At 44.6% G+C, this 19191-nt stretch overlaps 1 protein-coding gene across 1 annotated transcript; it reads left to right on the top strand.

The window, feature by feature from the left end:
• The first annotated feature begins 206 nt into the window (after positions 1-206).
• On the top strand, positions 207-13659 carry MOSMO (modulator of smoothened). The gene is made up of 4 exons (XM_015589900.2): positions 207-372; positions 1046-1139; positions 5770-5982; positions 10426-13659. The coding sequence occupies exons 1-4, from the start codon at positions 322-324 to the stop codon at positions 10608-10610; spliced, it is 543 nt and encodes a 180-aa protein (XP_015445386.1). The 5' UTR covers positions 207-321; the 3' UTR covers positions 10611-13659.
• Positions 13660-19191: the final 5532 nt, after the last annotated feature.

The following is a 19191-nucleotide window of genomic DNA, read 5'->3' as shown; positions in this document are numbered from 1 at the left end:
ATGCCCTCTGAACTCCAGCCCTACTTACGAACAGCTGGCAGTAGTTGTGTTTTTAATAGGAATAGAAAAGCCAATACAGTTTAAGAGAAAAGAAAATCAAACAAAAAGAACTTAACGATCGCTTTTTATGTTCTTGCTATGTAACAACATTCTGCAATTTCATCCTATTAGCAAACCATTTCCAGTCTCAATGTTCCCAGCACTGCCGTTTCTGTGAAATCTGTCCCCAGTTCAGTGTGAACTGGCCTTGTGCTTAATCTTCAATCTGAGTGATGTACGAAGGCAGTCGGGCAGGGGAGCAAAGGGTCCTGAGTACTTGTCATGACCAGCAGCCTTCGCGACCATCAAGTCTCACGCTCTTCATTTTCGAATGTGAGTTTCATGAGCATACGATTGAATTATTGTGTTAAATTAGCGTGTCTACTGCTGTCCTCTGTGTGTGTATTTTTTAACTAAAACAAAAATATATAATTTCTTTTCCTGAAAGCATGTGATAATTATTCAGTGCTTACAGTTCTGGTTGCTTTCCAGGTATTAATTCTCACAGAAACCTAAATGGTAGGTCATATTATTTTCCGGCCAAAGCAGGCTTAGAAAGATTAAGTGACCTGCCCAGGTGTAGCAAAGCTGAGATTTAAATTGTGACCTTTTGTGTTTAACTTCTGGAATAATGGAATAGGGACTTCTGAAAATCAGCTCCTCCATAAATACGATGAGAACACTGGCAAAAATTGTCAGATCAGCTCTTTCAGAACTCTGGAAATGAAGGCTTTCAGCAATCCAAGGAGCATTAATTTAAGAAAATCCCCTGAATTTTCGTAAGAACCGTAAACTCTGTGACAGTTGTAAGTTGTGCTCATCTCGTCCCCCCTCCCCCACTCCACTAGCCTCCAAAGCCAATAGCCTTGCAACTATGGCAGCTGTGAGAAACAGCAGCCGAGCAGCCACTCGAGAGGGCACAAGGGTTTGGTGCTCCTTAAAGCCCCATCAGAGAATTGTCATGATTCGACCTGTCTGGCAGCTCACTGAAGATATCTTTTTTCAGGGCTTACCTTTCTTGGACCAGATTCCGAGCTCCCTCTGCCCTGCCCCCAGGACATTCGTCAAAGACAATCAGCACCAGTGGCTTAGCATTACAGGTACCGAGCGAGGGTGGTGGTCCCAGGTGATGCGAACAAAAGGTTGACCAAAAACATAAAGGAAAAGCTGGGTAACAGGATGTTCCTAGGAGCCTCTGAAAAGCTCCAACACATCCCGAGGAATCTAGAAGGCCACACACCTGGTCAGGGATGCCCACATGCCCAGGAGAGACCTGGGAACGCCCTCCCCTCGTAATTCCAGCTGATCTTGAGACTGCAAGCAGGACGTGAGTACTAAGGCAGAGCTGTAAATCACCTGCCGGAGCATCGACAGTGTGCCGCAGCAGACACACACAGCACAGGCTGAGCGGCATTGATTCAGGGCATTGAAAGAAATCCTGTTTCAGCCATTAGCTGACCGCCGTGTTGATGGAACAGAGACTTCAGAGGCCACACACATCAGTGAATACAAACTTTTTTAAGTCAGTGAACAAACAGTAATAACAATAAAGCCCGAGCATATGATATCCACAGCTGTCACATTGTGTTATTTTAAAATTTCCGTTTTCAACTAGAAATTACAAGACACACAAACAGGGAAGTGTGGCCTAAACACAGAAAAATAAAAGAAGTCATTAGAAACAGTGTCTAAGGAAGTCCAGACATTGGGCCTGCTAGACAGAGTTTAAATCAGCTGTGAAAAATATGTTGCAAAAATACAGAAACCATGTGTAAAGAATTAAAGGAACATAAGAAAACAATGTCTCACTACGTAGAGACTATCTCTTTAGATGGGAATTATAAAAAGAAAATAGAAATCCCGGAGTTGAAAAATACAATAACTAAAATAGAAGTTGGCAGAAGAAAGAACCAGCGAACTTGAAGACGAGTCAACCAAAATGATTTAATCTGATGAACAGAAAGAAAAAAATGTTTTAAATGAACGGAGCACGAGAGACCCATGAGACATCGAGTATTCCGGTGTACACATAATGGAAGTTCCAGAAAGAGGAGAGAGAGAGAAAGGGACAAAAAGAATATCTGAACAAATCTCCAAATATGATAAAAAACTTTAATCTGCATTTTGAAAAACCTCAAATACCGGGTAGGATCGACTCAGAGTAATCTGCAGCTAGTCAAATCATAGTCAAACCATCGCAAGCCAAAGACATAAAATCTTGAAGAAAATCTTGAAGCAGGAAGAAAATGAATTCTCATGTACAAGGGATCCTCAGCACTATTGATAACTGCAGTCTCCTCAGAAACCATATCCCATGCTCCCCGTGGCCGGGCTGGCATGCACTCAGTGCACGTGGCGTGCTCTGACAGTCTGGCAGGTGTGTGTGCCTCTGCTTTGCACTCCCGTGTTTCAGATTTCCTGCGGCACAGCTTTTACACGTAGCAATGACATGCGTGAGCATCCTCACAGTGGCAGGAGACATGCCGAGACCGTCTGTGCCTTCATTTCAACAGTGTCTATGTAGGTGATGAGTGTCAAAAGCCTCCTTAGTCACGATACCCACTCAACAGGGGAGGCCCCGTTAAGACACTACGACGTGCTTGTGTGCGTTATGCGACGCAGGTGAGGTACTGAAAGGCACGTGGGATGCTATAGTTCTAGTTCAGTTTCCTTTTTCCTTTTGTGTGCAAGTCTTTTATTCAGCTGGATTGGTTACCTAGGAAACAGCTGCAGGGGAAAGATGGATTGGCTGGGGAAAGGAATTACAGGTCCTGTCAAGAAGCAAAAGACCTGTTGGGTAAAACAAAAATTAGTGAATGGCTGGGTAGTGTCTAATTAGTGCGCTTCGGGAAATCGCACTGAGACGGTCCCACTGCAGAGCCTATCCGATGCAGCCTGATTTATTTGACACTCAGCTTGTCCCTGCCTCGTTTGGGTTCACCACACGCTTATTAATTCCCGCCCCACGCCCACTGCCGCAGGCCATTCTGGGGGTTCCCAGTGAAGCAGAGGTTCTTTTTCTGTTGGAGGTAAAAAGAAGCTAATTTAAACTCAAGTACACGGCTGTGTGGTTCAGACTGAATGTGTTCAGAGAATCTGACAGATGTAAAAGATCTCGACTAGTCGGCGCGAGAGAGAATTCTTTTGGGTGAGAGGTGATTTAAAGGCCTGGGGGAAGCTGGGACTTGGAAGATGTCACAGCCAGAGCATCATTACCTTTGCAGATCCCTTTACCCAGACGGCTTATGGCACACACGTGACTGATGTGAATTACGTTCCCCTGGAGTCTTAAGAAAGCGATTTTTAGAATACTGGCCGACCGCGGTTCGCACTGGCCCTCGTACGCTGTGTCTAAGGGAAGCCCGTTTTCACCGACGGTGTCACTAGAGCCTTAGCCTTGGAGCCTGTGACCACTGCGGCAGTGCTGAGCACATAAAAACGCTCAGGAAAATCTTTGTGAATTGATTCTCTTAGATACAGTCGCCCTCCTGGTCGTCTGTTAGCGTTAGCTTTCTTTTCTTCAGAATGTTAGCTGCTGGGTGTTCGGTCTTGACTTGCGACAGGACTTTTGTCACTGTGGGCGCGTAGCACCTGTCAGGTCACCCGTTTCCGCTGGTTCGTGGAGGGTCTCCCTCTGAGTTCCTTTTCTGACTGTTGCGGTGTGCCAGGCCGGCTGGGACGAAGAAGGGGTCCCACTCAGCGAGGCACAGCAGGTGACAGTCCGCCCGAGAGCCCTGAGGCTCCCCGCCAGGGCCGGAAACAGAAAGCAAGAAAGGCGTCGGAGGAGACTCGGGTATTTCGAAGCAGAGATGTTTTAGTTAGGATTTACTGAACCTATAGGTTTAAATATTTGCCAGCAAAAGAAAATTCTGAAATGTAAATCGAAGCCCACTAGCTGTAGTTACCAGCGAAACTGTGTATTCTGAGTCGTGAGCAAAGTTACAGCTATCACCAGAATCCACACTGTCGCATTTTGTCTGAGGGCCTTTCATGCCCGCTGTCTGTTCTCACAGCAAGTGGGACGGTGACTTCAGAGGGCGACTCGTCAGGTGTGTGCTGAGTGAGCAGGAGTGTCCTGTGAGGTGTCCCTGCGCACTGCTGGGAATGCCATCTTTGTTTCTAAAATCACGGTAAAATGCTTTATCGTAACGAGACACCCCGCTCTCCCCAAGTTTTCTTTTCAAAGAAACTTTGGTGTTTCGATTTAAGACCAATTTCGCAACCCCGCGGTGCCTCCCCACCCCGTCCTTCCTCCTTTTCTAGTCTCACGCGATCACCACGATACTTCGAAGGTTAGCAGTGGAATGTCAAAAACTTTGACCTGGATTTATTTCTCTTTGGCCTATGAAGTCACTCAGCCCCAAACGGCAGCTAGAAGGAGGGATAGCGGGGGGCGTCGATGTGGAGGTTAGCTCCCTTTCTGTTCCCCTGCCACCCCCATCCGCCCCCATCCTGCCAGAGAGAAGCCCAGAATCCTGCCGTTGCACCTACAAGGACACCGTAGTGGGCCCAGTTATGAGATGCTTCGAGAGGAAAAGGTACAGCTTGTCACCGCGAGCTGTCTCCTTCCATCTGCTGAAGGACGTGCGGCACACGTAGTCCGTTAGAGGCAAAGGGCGACTACTGCTCGGTTTGCGGGGAACGACTGATTTCCCACGTCGTTTTCTTTGAACACATCGCTTTATTTCTAAAAACGAATCAGTGGCAAAACACAAGTCACAGGAGAGCCCTCTCCCCCCAGCACCCCCACCCCACGACAGCTCCCCGTCCTCCAAAAGGGCACTCGGTCCCAGCAGATGCAGAAATCTATTATGTTTTCAATGACTCCAGAAATTTCTGATTGTTCTCTGCGGGAAAGTAGATAAAATAATTACTTTTCGCCTTCTTCATGTAGGTTTCTACAAATTAGCTCACTCCAAATTTGGTAGAGGGCTTCCTTTGACACGAGAGCGTGTTTGTATAAAAATAGCACTTGGATTTTTACAAAAACCACTTTTCTGTTATTTCAATGGATAAGGAGAGAGGAGGTTCTTTAAAATTTACCACTAGTGCATTTATACTTTTCTGCCTAATGCCAGCAATGGTTTGGCAATTGTGAAGACTTGTATATTGTACAAAAATCGTTGAACTTACGAAATGGAGAAATTCACTAGTTTTTTCAACATTTTCTTGAGTATATTATATTCTTAGACCTTTTAACTTTAATAAAATATATCGGTTCTAGTATTTAATCCATTATTTAACGCCACTTGTATATTATGCATAGACATATTTCAAGTTTGCCTTCAATTTCCAGCAAAGTGTTTTTCTCCTCAGCCAAAATAAAACAATACACAGTGAGTCTTGGATCTGGAAATAGACAAGTTCCATTTCTTTCTGCTAGTATGTGAGCTCATCAAGAGCAGGAACCGCGTCCGTCATGTTCGCTGTTATTTTTCTGGAGCCCAGAACCGTGCCTGACACAGGTGCTCAGCAAAGTATTTGTTTAATGCACGATTAAATGAACTGCCTTTTAATGGTTGTTGCGAAGTTTTTTTTTTAAGTTCACTTTGTATGTTAAGCCAAGTATGACTGCGTTACAAGTACGGCAGAGTGAGTGACAGCGGGTCTCGGGGGAATTAAGGGCTGGGATGACCCGTGTAGAGAGAAATCCGATTTAAGGGCTAGGAGAGACTGTTTCCCAGGTGTGCCAAACCCACTAAAATATTCCCGCCTTTGCATCTCCCCCAGGAGCGCTCACTGTGGGCCTGGTGCGACAGTGTCAGACAATCCACGGACGAGACCGAACTTGCATCCCGCCTCGACTGCCCCCAGAGTGGGTCACCACGCTGTTTTTTATCATCATGGGAATCATTTCATTGACTGTCACTTGCGGTTTGCTGGTGGCTTCCCACTGGCGAAGAGAAGCTACAAAATACGCTCGATGGATCGCGTTCACTGGAAGTAAGTAACCTGTGCTCACTGAATTTGTCCAGAAGGCGCACGCACGCCTGGGGTTTTTGCGAAGATCATCAGGAATCAGTGATAAGGACCCTGACCGTCACATGAGCTGTCGGTTCCCAGCGGTGTCACCACGGGACCGGGACCGGGACGTTCAAAACCTTAGCCTCTCTGTATGAAATGCTACCTTAATGCATTTTACTTTTGCCCATACCGTGACATAAGTGTTTCAGGTCCGTGACTCAGAGCTACCGTTAATCTGAGTCTTTTCCTCTTCTTGACGGTATTGGTATCTTCTGTCAAATAAAGATGAATCTAGATGAAAATATAACAAACAAAAATTAGATGAAGGTGGTGACGTGCTTTTTAGTATCACTGATTTTGAGTTTCGACTGAGTCGTGTGTCACCGTTGAAAAATCAACACATTTTGTTGTTTAATAACCGTTTCTCAACATTTCTTATTAAGCTATGCCCAAGAGTGTGATATATTTATATATTGCACACTCTCTTGTACTTTGTAAAATCGGTTTAATTTCAAAACACATCAGAGGCTTGTCCCAAGTTAAACCAATATGCATGAAGAAGATATTTCTGTAATTCTGCTTTCTGGCTTCTTTCTCTCTACAGCAATTTTGCCCCCAGGGTCCATTTATCAATGTCTGGGGACATTTTTGATTGTCACAACTAGGGGGATGCTACTGACACCTAGTGAGCAGAGGCCAGGGATGCTGCCAGACATGTGACGAATGCACAGGACAGCCCCCTGCAACAAAGACTTCTCTGGCCCCAAATGGCAGGAGGGCCCTGTCGAGACATCCTGCTCTAAAGAACAGGATAACGATACTTTTATGCCAGATGCTGTGCATTTAACTTTTAATTCAGTGCCTTAAAATCATCTCAGGTTTGCTTAAGGTTTTAAAAATGAATATTATAACACAGCCTACTTTCATTTGATATTTTCATTTAGAACTTGTATGATAGTGGTGAAGCATAATCCCACATATCCCTATTAATATTAAAACTCAATTTATCCTCAAAGACCATAAGATAGAGAGATTAGTTCACGCATCTCTGCAATTTATCCTCAAAGACCATAAGATAGAGAGATTAATTAGTTCACGCATCTCTGGCGCTCGCGCTCTCTCTCTCTCTCTCTCTCTCTCTCTCTCTCTCTCTCTCTCTCTCTCTGTGAAACTCTCTTAATGTACATGTTCCTGGTTCTGTTGTTTTATTTTTGCCTCTACATCTCCCTTAATTTTAAAATTTAGATATGTTGCTTTTGACATAAAAAGTCGGTTCCATCCTTGTTAAGAAATGTGAGTCAAGTCGACGATCTCGTTGGAGGTCGACAGCCCTCCCAAGATGGTGCTTTCCTGGGGAGCAGGGTCCGGAGGGGGTCACAGGGACACGCCGCTGAGTTACAGGGTGGCGATGAGGAATCTAAAGAGGCTCTTCCCTCACGGTGCAGTCACTCACCCAGCTAGAATTCACCCTCAGTAAAATCGGAAAGGAAGGATGTACTTTCTGCGTTTAGGTTAAATTTAGGAACGCATATGCTCTGAATAGGAACGATCTCGAATATAGTTTAGCAACGTGCTATGAGTCAGAGCGCTAAGATGCTCACCGAGCCATTGTTTCTCGTGACCCAGTAAAGAGAACTATAATTATCGTTTTCATTTCCCTTCAGTAGAGAGTATTTAAGTACACGTAGCTACTACCCCCACATGCAGCGTTTTTCCTTTATTTTTTAAATTACTTTTACAAATAATATGCGCGTGTGATATATAATTCAAAGGCTGTGAAAGGGTCACCCAAAGTATTCTTGAGACAACAGTCGTTACCTGTTTGTAGGATGTCCTTCCGGATGCATTTGCATGGAAGCGTTTGAGTATGAGTGTTCCACAAGAATCTCTTCATTCTGTTTATAATGTCCGCACCTTGCTTTTTTAGCTCAGCGATGTATCTTGGACTTAATGTCATCTAAGTAGGCATAGAGTTGCACCTCTCCCAGCATCCCTTAAATCCATTGTTTTTGACACCGGAACTAGCCCGCTGGAGTGGCAGTCCCGTGAAGGACCAGGGTCCCCCTAGGTTTTGTCGCACTTGGCAATGTGCTGGTGTCCGTCATCTCTGCTGCCATGTGTCTGCTGCAGGTAAAATCGTTTCGCTAAGGGTGGGAGGGCGCTGTCCTCTGCTGGCTTTGGCAGCGGGGAGCTCCCTCAGAGGTGAGCCGCACATATGTCTGGGGTGACGAGGGTCTGTTTCTGCAGCTCTGACTCTCGTTCTTCCCTTTGCAACCCCGATTTACGTCCTCATCTGCCATTGCACCTGATACCTGTCGCTCACCTCTGTGGAGCGTATGAAATTGTGATTTTTTAGGCTTATTTAGGGCCCAGAACTGAATTGTCAAAAGTCGATATTATCAGCATTAATAATATTTTAAGATCTAAAGTAACTTTCCAGGTCTCAATAGCTTAAAAGAAAACTCATCCACCCACATTAAATCTCCCGCAGGAAGTATAGAGAACCTAATTTTTTGGATTAAAAACCAAAATTAGATTGAATCGCTTCCTTTAAATTTGAGTAAGCTTTTCCTAACCATTTTGGAAAATATTTAACTCTTGTAAAATATTAAACTCTATCTTAAATACAGTCATTAAACGATTACTTCATTATAATGGATTAATATTTATTTTACAATAGAAAATAAGAAAGGATAGAATAAAGTTGGCATATCTGTTAACAGAATGAACTAATATCTACCTGTCTCTAAAGTAGTTCTAAACTATTTGTTTCTCGAGATTAGTCATTAAGAAACACATTGTTTTGAAAACAATAATCATATCCCATCCTTTTTATTAGATTGTATATAGCTACATAGATTGTGTTTTCATTTTACTACCAAACCCTATTTAAGGCATAAGGACCGTTAGAAATTGGTGACAGATAATACTGATGAGTGGGCATTGGCAACACTCATAACATTATTGATTGCTGACTGTACAGCAGAAAGGCCAGAAGGTCTAACTAATACTTAATTCCTGAATTTTTCATTGGTTCTAGTAGGTATTGGAAAGAATCCAAATTCGCTTATGTAACATTATTTGGTGTGGTCTTTTACCCAAAATGGGATAGGCTGTGCGTCTCTATAATATAAAATAATTCACTTAAATAGTGCAGAGCAAACAAGTGTCTCTTGAGTTAGTATATTGCTTGAAAAATGTTACTTTTTAATACCTTTCTGGAGCTATTCCTTCCAGGAAAAGACTCCTTGGTTCCTGGACCCTATTAAAGTTTGTCGATTGACTAACACGAACGTAATTTATAGGACGAGTGTCAGCAGGACCCGGTGGTCAGTATTCCTGGGGTGGGTTTAACTTGGAAAAGACTCCTCATTCGGATGATGGTGGAAAGCGTCCAATCATGCACAGTGACGGTGGTCGTCTGTCCTCACGTCACTGAAGAAATGTTTCTGCCTCCAGAGACGTTAGAAGGACTGTGAGCATTTGACTAATGTGCTTTCAGAAAGCATAAACTATTTTCTTGGGAGAGCTAGCCTATCTCTCGGTAATTTGCGTTCACTAAGAAGAGTGGTTTTTTTGGTAGCACAAGGGAGCGCACCGCTGGCTAAAACAAGGGCCTGTGGAATTACTTCCACCCAGACGCTGGGTTTCTGTTACCTTTCTAGAAACGTTTTAGCAAATAATATATTGCACTGTGTTTGCATACAAAACTCAAAGGTTTTCCCACCCTCCCCCGCTTGAACCTTTGTGTGTTCAGAAACCTGACAATTTTTGGGGGGAGAGGGGACTTCGTCCATGATGAGAGAGAACCACCCTGACAGTTCGCTAATCAGATGTCTAAGGTTCTCGTCACTAGCTGATTTTAAACCGGAGTAAGGCACGTGGTTCTCACGTGTACCTTCTCTCCAGTCCCTTCTAAGCAACACCAGCTGAGGGGAGCGGAGACTTGGCAAAGTCAGAACTGGCGATAATGTGCAGAGTTTGTGCAGCGCTCGCTCTCAGCCCAGCACGGTGCCAGGGACTCGCTACTGGTTGGTTTCTACTTCTAGAACTTAGCCCATTTGCAGAAGGGAACCAGGAGCCTAAGATTGCACAGGCAGAAGCGAACCCCTGTGTGACTCTGGCCAGACACCTTAGTCACGGCCTTAAGTAGTCAAGAATAGCACGTGGGAGCCCTTAGTAGTTCTTAGGAGCCTTTCTTAATGCTGATGTTTGAAATCTTCTTAAAAAGCTAACCCAGCTTTTGCCGTATTTACTGGTGAGGCTTTGGGGGATATTACGAGATCTGGGGTGTGTGCTTAACAGATGTGACCATGTTATCAACCCACAGCCGTTATAAAGCTTCCTCTGTACCCAAATGTCATTGTTTTCCTCATCACCAAACCATGTTACTAATGTTGTGTTTTGGTTTGTTTTTTACAGTGATCCTTTTCTGTATGGCTGCCCTAATATTTCCAATAGGATTTTACATCAATGAAGTCGGAGGCCAACCTTATAAATTACCCAACAACACAGTAGTTGGGTCGTCATACGTACTTTTTGTCTTATCGATTTTCTTTACAATAGTAGGACTTCTCTTTGCTGGCAAAGTTTGTTTACCAGGCTGATGAATGTCTAAATTGCTTGACTCTTTTATTATTTTATATTTTATTTTATTTTTTATTTCTTGGAGGGCGAGGAGGACAAAGGCAAGGCATCTGAGTAGTCCTCTCATGGGAAGATGCTCAGATGAAGCTGATGCTGGAAAGAAAAACAAAACGCTTTGATTTGTTCTCACTATGCACTTTGGATTTTAAAAATAATGAGAGCCTTTCCCATAACCAAATACAGACAATATTGACTTAAATCTCCGGAGCCTATTCAGGCGGTCAGGTCCACACTGCGAAAGCAACCTAGAAGGAGGGCACTTTACACCGAAGACGACGTGGCCCTCGGTGACTCTGCTGTTCCGTTTTTAACGTCTAACGATTCATTCGAGGAACACACGTGCTCAGTGGTAACGGATCGAGGTGGACCGGACGGATGTACGAGCGTCGCAGCCTCCGTCCGCTGCCGGGAGCCTCGGGCACCGGTGCCACCGGCGTCGCTGCACCCAGAGGCCAGGAGATCAAAACTCGTTTGCGAAAATGTCTGTAAAAATTCTGAAATGCCCTATTCTCTGTGTACAAAAGAAAAAAAAAATCAAACACTAAGAAACATGTCTCTGGGGGTGGCGGGGGGGAAATGTTCCTTATATTTATATAAATATATATATAATATATATATTTTGCTGATGCAGTATACAGTGTGTATATATGTGCGTGCGTGTGGGTGTGTCAATTTACACACACACACATGCAAACAGTTCCTGGAAGAGAACTCCGAATGCTTCGCTAGCGAAACACTGTGGTGTGCAAACCTAGAACTCAATAGAAAAAAAGCCATTTATCTGAAGGCTGCGTAGCGGAGAGAGTCTTCAGTTTACCTCATTCTTTGTAGCAGCCCTAATTTCAACAGGTTTTTGTAATAGGTACAAATAATCCCACATCTTTCTAGGTGCAACTTTAAGTTAAGCTAAAATTCCTGGCAGGATTAATTTATTTGTATACGGTAGTAGGAGGTAAGATCACGTCAAACCTTGTCATTTGGGGAATCTGACACTATTTAGACCATCGGCAACTGCTGTCTGTCGTGCAGAGCTGCTTTTTCTACCGGCTCAGTCTGTTGCATTAATGATGCATCTTATGTGTTCGAGCGCACAAAACGGAAATACAAAGTTCTCCAGTAACACCGATATTTCAGCTCCTTACAACACTCACATCACTCTGCTCTAAAAATTATATTTATGTCCTTTTCACCTGTAAGCATTATTAACACATCTTCTTTACCAAAAACCTGAGCAATACGATGCTTCCTTTGTATGCTGTTCGCCTTCGTTGGCTGAGCGCTAAACACTTCCACGTTTACTTTAAAGGGCTGCGCTAACCCCTCAGCTTTCCGTTTTTTCCTAAGAGAAGCATCGCAGCTCATCGTCGCACCCGCAGCTGGGTTTCAAGTGCAGTGTTTCTCCTCGTCACGCCTCCACGCCTTGGTGTCTGCCCAGCGTTTGTTCCCGGCAGACGCCATAGACGATCTCCCGTGGGAAACGTGGGGCAGGAGCGTCCTTCGTGGCAATGAGTGTAAGTTTTCGTGGCCGTGGGGCTGAGCTTTTCTTCTCCACGGTGAGACGGCAGCCCAGATGTCCCCGTCAGTAGAGTCGGAGGCCCGTGTCGTCCACGTGTCGTCCACGTGTGACAGCCTCACCCACCAAAAGGGGGCGCGCTGTATTTGTAGAAGCCTGATGATAAGTTACAGCACGATTTCTTCAGAGACGGGGTCACCTCCTCGGATGTTCACAGCGTGACACGGAGGACCGATGTCTTCCACGCCGGCCCGTTTTAACAGCTGTCCTGCTGTTAGTTCAGCAGCATTTTATCGTGTGGCTGCTGACTCGGGAGCGGGGTCAGAGGTGGGCCTCCCTGAGCGTCCTGGTGGACTGTCACACTCTCCTTCCCAGGGTCAAAGACACCTTTAGAAGGTGCCCGAGGGAGACGCTTTTCCCAAGTGTTAACGATGCCCAGTCACTTCTGAGAATCCCACTAGGCGTCTTCCGTGGACATCTGGGATTGCCGTTCCCATGGAGATCTATCTGCTTGGTCCTCTGTCACATGGGCCACCCCGAAGGAAAGCTTTCGTTATCACCATTATGCCACTGAGATAAAGTGTTAGCAAAGTATGGTTCAAATTCACTTGCGATATGACCAAGAGTTCTTCTCTTCCAAAAGATGAATTTTATTGTAAATAGTTCCTCGAAATATTTTTAACTGGATGGTGAGCATGGGGAGAGAAGGTTTCTCAGCTGCTAAGAATTTCCCCACTGTTTACTTCTTCGACTTACAGTGGTATTGCATATGAGATGACAAAATTGAAGGTTTTATTTGTATCTATTACCCAAACCATTAAATTGTCTTTAATTTCCTCATCGTCTTGGAGGCCTCGTGCATGAGGAGCTGGTGGGGAAAACTCTCTCTAGCCCGTCAGCATCCTAACCCAGGAACAAACTGTCCCGTCAGATAGCGTGTGAAGCCAGATTTTGGTCCTCTTCCAGACCAGACATTGAGATGGACGCATTCGTGTAAAATTCTGTACATCCTGTAAGTGAAGAGACAACTGGCAGCAGTTGCTTTTAAAAAGGTCACTATAAGTACTATATAGTACAGTATTAATTTATAACAGGAAATCGTATCTCGTAAACTGTATATAAAACACTGTTTTATGGTGCAATCATTTGTCAGACTTTCGTCTGTTCCATTGTTTTTAGCGTGTGCATTATTCTCATATCTAAGAACATCACTGTCAGATCTGCTGAAAACTCTTTATAGGTCTTATTTGCACAGGACTTAGTTTGAAAGTTTTGGAAGCTCCTATTAAACATGCCTAAACATCTGTAAACGTGGAAAATCTTCATTAAAAGCAAACATTTCAGTATGGTTCTTTCCAAAGGTAATCCATGTTCTATGTCGTTAATGTGCATATGTAATGTTCCTGACTCTTCTACTTCTTATAAACTTATTTTCTGTTCCATTCGTTTTGTTTTTTTGAAGGACGACTTTTTTTTTTTTTTTTTTTAATGTTCTAGACGACCAAAAACACTTCATTGGTTTTTCCCTTTTGCCTAAAGCTTTGATATCCCAACTTGCTGTTCTGTGAATTCACCGTTTAATCCCTTTGGTAAAATAATAATCGGTCCTGGTGACATACAATCTATCGATGTAGCGGAAAGGCCCTGAAAAAGTATTGGAAACTGACTTTGGATATACCCTTAGCTGTTGTTTTGCATCGTGGGCTTCACGGGAAGAACATGTTGCTTTTCTTTTGTCTTTATTAAAAGACTACTAGCCACAGTTAATCGGATTATAGGACCTGTTTTATCAACCCACTCTGATCTTTGAAAGTTAAATTTATATTCACAATACAAAACAGTAAGCTGTCTTTCAGAGCTAGTTTTTGAAGGATAAAAAGATATGAAGGAAAAAATGGCCTGTGTGGCTCAGATTCCTCACACAGGATTTTACTAGTTGTATCACCTCAAGAGATTTTGAAGTTTGTGATCAAGGTCTGTATATTCCCCCAAACTTTATTAAGAATTGTTTTCTAATTGGTTATAACATTTTTCAATTAATAGTTTCAAAACAAATTGTTAATACAAACTGTATAAAATGAACATAATTTTCTTCACTTGTATTTTTGTTATTGAGCAAGTTTATCAAAATAAATTGTCTACTAAAGAAACTAAAAAGGCTTTGAAATAAGCTTTGACTTTTCAGTTTTATTCGAAAATCGACTTCTCGCGCGGTTTTGCGTGTTCACACAGTGACGCTTCGCGCCTCTGGGTTCGGTTTCGTTGCCAGCGTCGTGCGGGGTGAGGTCACCCCTCTCTTGGCCACTCGCGGCTCCGCAGTGAGGAGATAGCAGTGGTGTTCCTGAGCGCGGGCGAGGCCGCGTTTGCCACCTGCCACCGAGAAGAGCCACGCGGCGGCGGGAGACCACACGCCTGCAGTTCTCTCTCCCGCATCGTGCTCCCTTGGACTAAGAGGGACATTCTGAGCCAGGCCCCGAAGCCGGCCATCTCTCTGTGTTCCTTCCTCACACGAGGACCTAAGCCCATGAGTCTTTGCTTTAGTCTTCTGTTTGTACTTTACTGCAGGCCAAAGGACCTTAGCTTCTAGAGTTTTTACATTCGGGTCGAAGGAGAAATATGGGGGCCCTCGGTCTCGAGACTCGTCCCTGGGCTCTGTCACAGCGTTACTGTGGCTTTCTGGAGGCGTCAGGATTAGCCCAGCCGATAACGATCAGATAAAACGCTGTATTCACCCCTCACTGCGGTTTCTTTGTGTGGCCTCTTCAGGAGCCTCGTGGGAAGTTGGGAGATTAAGAGAAGGTAGGATTTGGACATTCTCGAGTTCTGGATCTCACGGGCATTGTCTTAGGGTGACCAGCCAGCCATCCTAGTTTGCCTGAGGCTGAGGAGTTTCCTGGGCCCCGAGACTTTCAGTTCTAGTTCTGAGACGGTTCCAAACAGGGATGACTTGATCACCCCATCTCTACACCATCTAAAATGTCCCTAGATTTATAACACGGGTTAGAGGTACTTGAAGAGAGGAGTTCTTTTTTATAAAGGTCAATGAATAGGTCACCGGGAAATCATAACAGTAGACTTATATTGAACTCAGTTGGGGCGGAAAGGACACCTCTTCTTTCTCTTGGGTAATACCTTGTAAAAAGACAATGAACTGGCTTACAAACAATAACATGGGTTCAAAAATACCTTCTCGTGACTTAATCTCCCATCAAGTCTATCCTAGCCACTGTGTAAGAAGATCATAGAAAAGACACCAAGACTAGAGGACCATGGGTTCCTTTTATGCAAAGTCAACTCTTCCAGGTCACAGTTACCGAGCAACAAAATAAAAATTGTTTTTTTATAAATAGGATTAAAGATAGGAAGCATAATGCCGTATTCTTTTTTCAGAATTTCGGTTCTTTGCCCAGCAGAAGGAAACATCGAGATGTTTTTAAGCACATTCAAAGCTTCTACAGATCAGCCCCAATTCTCCAGACTTAAGACCACCCAAGATTAAATTTCAAAGAGAAATTTTTCGTGAGACTTAGAAAATTTCAGAGCTGATGAAATCTAAGAGCACGTTGGACGTTTCCATTTTCCAGATGAAGACATCGAAGGCGCAGAAAGACTCGTTGCGTTCCCCAGAGTCCATGGAGCACCGGACTTGGGACGGGACGTCTTTGACAAATAGCCTTCGACCGTGTTGACCTGGGACAGGCGTTCAGATTCCGCAGCCATTTGAACCAGCCTCCTGCAGCTCATCTCCGTCTGCTTCAGTCCATCTGGGTCATTTCCGCCAAAATAATCTTGACACATGAAAGCGTAGCATTTCTCGACTGACGTTTCTGTCATTGCCACCGTCGACAGGATGAAGCTGAGCAGAGCTCTGAAGCCCTTCGTGATGGGGCCTCGGCTGGCTCGACAGCCTCATGGCCCTCGGCTCCCGCTCCTCACGGACAGACCTGCCCTGCAGTTCCCCCCAATCCCTCCCGTATTCGAAATATATTTTAACTGTTGTTTGTTTCTCTTTCGCTTATACCTCTGTAGCAGAACTTACTAGAGCGGAGTCGACTGCCTGGATTCAAATCTCAGTTCCACAGTCCTAGCCGGGACCCTTATAAATCACGTGGCCTCTGAGCCTTGGTTTTCTCACCTGTAGAATGGGGCTAATAGCACCTGCGTCGCAGGGTTAGCGTTGGTTTACGTGAGAGAAAGCATGGAACGTGCCTGGGACATAGCAAGCGTCAGAAGTCAGAGCTGTTATTTCATTATTAAATATTTCTCCATAGCCAGGTTATAAAGTCTTAAATGCAAGGAACGTGGCTTTCTCATATTCCCTAGAGACCTGGCACAAGGCTTTACTCACGAATTGAATTATCATGGCTAAATTTGGGGCTAGGTGATCCCGGAAAATAATGAAATCGTTTCCTGGAGGTTTAAACAACCCGGTCACCTCTCTCCCAGGCCTGTTTCCGTGAACTTCTGGAAAGCAGAGGCTTGCCTACATCGGCAGTTGTGGTTTATTTATTGGTAAGTAGTTGACCGTGTGATACGCCGGTTTTATTGACTTCCGTAGAATTTCTCTGTGGACTCAAGACCTTTCGCCGCTGAACTCACAGTTTCTAACCTTGATGCTTGCGCAGAGGACTGGGGTGACGTGAGGGCCCCTTTGGTCTTGAGAGGACTCGAGGCTCCTCCAAGCCTGTGGGGCTCCGTTATCTTGAAGGCATCTGTGCACTCGGGGTGCTTCTTGTGCACTCGGGCCTGCCCAGGTGGTCTTCATTATTTCTGTTAAAAGAAATGGACTCAGGATGTAATTTCATTTTAGATGCGGTTAGCCCCAGTTGACCATTTTATGGCACTGCAGTAAATATTGCCAACGCATTTGGTGACTATTAAGACAATCCCCATTTATTATCTGTCAGGAAGTCAGTAAAATTAATCCTGTGTCCTGACTCTGGCACACTTCTCATGTCGTCTCAATGTTTCATTTACTTGTCTAAGCCAATTCAAGTATCTTCCTAAATTAAACAGTAAAAGCTCATTCTTTTACATTGCTTTGTTCTCTGTGGCAAAATGTGAATGCAGTTGAAGAGTCAATCAAAGAACATCCTTCCCATTATCCGTCATAAATTGCTCTGGGAAAACAATCCAGGTAGCTAAGAAAACCTTTGACTGCCTCGGCTTCTAGGCACCTCCCTGCGCAGGTGGTGGACAGCCAGGTGGACGCTTCCCTGCGCAGGTGGTGAGCAGCCAAGTAGACCCTCCCTGCGCAGCCAGGTGGACACTTCCCTGCGCAGGTGGTGAGCAGCCAGTTGGACCCTCCCTGTGCAGGTGGTGAGCAGTGAGTGGACTCGCGCTGCCTCCCCGCCCCGCTCACGCACACCACCCCAGTGCCCACCTCAGTCTGCTGTCAGCCATCAGCACCTCCTTGTCCTGATGCTGCTGTAGAGGAGGAAGTCACCACGACCCTGGACTGGGGCAAAGGATGTTTTTACAGTAGCACGTGTGTAGTTTTTTTCATGAGTATAGGAAATGAAGAGTTTCTTCTCCCACAATCTGTCTTCCAGAGATCACTACCATTAACAGTTATTAGGTATTTTTCCAGACACTTTGCTATTTATGTATATAATATATATACATACGTGCATGTACACACATGCACACACGCACACACATCCCCCGTTTAGTTGTTTTAACAAAAGCAAGATCATATTATACATACCTGCTGCTACGTGATTTTTAAACTTACTTTATGATGAATATCTTTCTGTGTCAGTAAATATAGATCTTCCTTTTAAATGGCTGTGTAGTATATATATAATTACTCCTCTTGATGTATATTTGGATCGTTCCCAGGTTTTTGCTATTACAAATAATGCTGCCGTGGGCTTAGACTTTAGAACAGAAGTTTTCCCAAACATACTAACCTGACGTTCTAATTAAAGCATATAGAGTACGCTTTAAGGGAATTCACATTTTTAAAAGCTCTGTGGTTAACAGTGGCATTCAATTAGAGTTTAGAGAAAGAAATTAACATTAAATTCATTCCGCGCTTTTTCATATGTCATCTTAATCACCTGTCTGTGAGGTTGGAGGTCATATTTTATAGACTAGAAAATTAAAGATCAGGAGCGTGAACAATTTGCCCCAAGTTCTATCACTTATAATTGGCGAATGGGGTTTCAAACCCGGGTCCCCCGACTTCAAACCTAGGCCTCGTGCTGTCCCCCCCTGCCAGTGTGGCTGGTCTAGAGGAAGCAAAGGCAGCTCGTCCCCACTGCACGATTCCTTGGCTCAGCGTGAGTGGCTCAGTCCATAGTTTGCTGCTTCTGGACGTGGGATGCAATCGACCGTAAAAGGTAGGCCCTTCTTAGAAACAATCTGCGAATGTTCTATATTTTGGGGGGGAAAAAAAGTATGTTGTTATTAAGTTGTGTTTAACCTGTTATTTCCCTCCCATTGTCAAGCTTTATCTCCACAGTTTTCTTTAAGTGGTATTTTGTCATGCTGATGTCCTTGGTTGCTGATTTAGATGATGTCTGTCACCCATTGATTCTATTGGGATTCTTTCAGGAATTGGGCACCCAGGGAAATTTTCCCAAATGGGCTGTCCCCTGTCCCCTCTGAATCACTCAGAAAAACAGACTAGATTCCCTCTACCTTGCTAAGGGGAGACCCACTGGTGGTTGGGTTACCTGCCCTGGGATTGTGCCGAGGGCCACTAGTTTGTCATCTGTCTGCACTTACAGTAACCGCCCCAGACTGGAAGTGGCAGTCACTGCGTGTCCCTTCCACACATGTAGCGTGGTAAAGTGGGGACCCGTGTTACTGTGGACTGTCTCCCTGGGGACCCTGGGGACCCACTTCCTCTTAGGTCTTGACATCATGCCAAAGTTGCTACGTAACACTGAGCAGGTCCCCGCTCCCTCTGATTCCTTAACCTCGGGACTGTCCTTTCCGCTTTGGCCTCCCTCAGAGGAAGGTTGGGAAAACTGTCCCTTTCGTACCCTGAGACCATGCGGTTTCTCTGGCTCCGGGGCTGG

This window comes from Pteropus alecto, unplaced genomic scaffold (genome assembly GCF_000325575.1).
Source record: "Pteropus alecto unplaced genomic scaffold, ASM32557v1 scaffold15, whole genome shotgun sequence".
Lineage (NCBI taxonomy): Eukaryota > Metazoa > Chordata > Mammalia > Chiroptera > Pteropodidae > Pteropus > Pteropus alecto.
The sequence above is the reverse complement of the archived record's forward strand: the minus strand, read 5'-3'. Positions and strand labels throughout refer to the sequence as shown.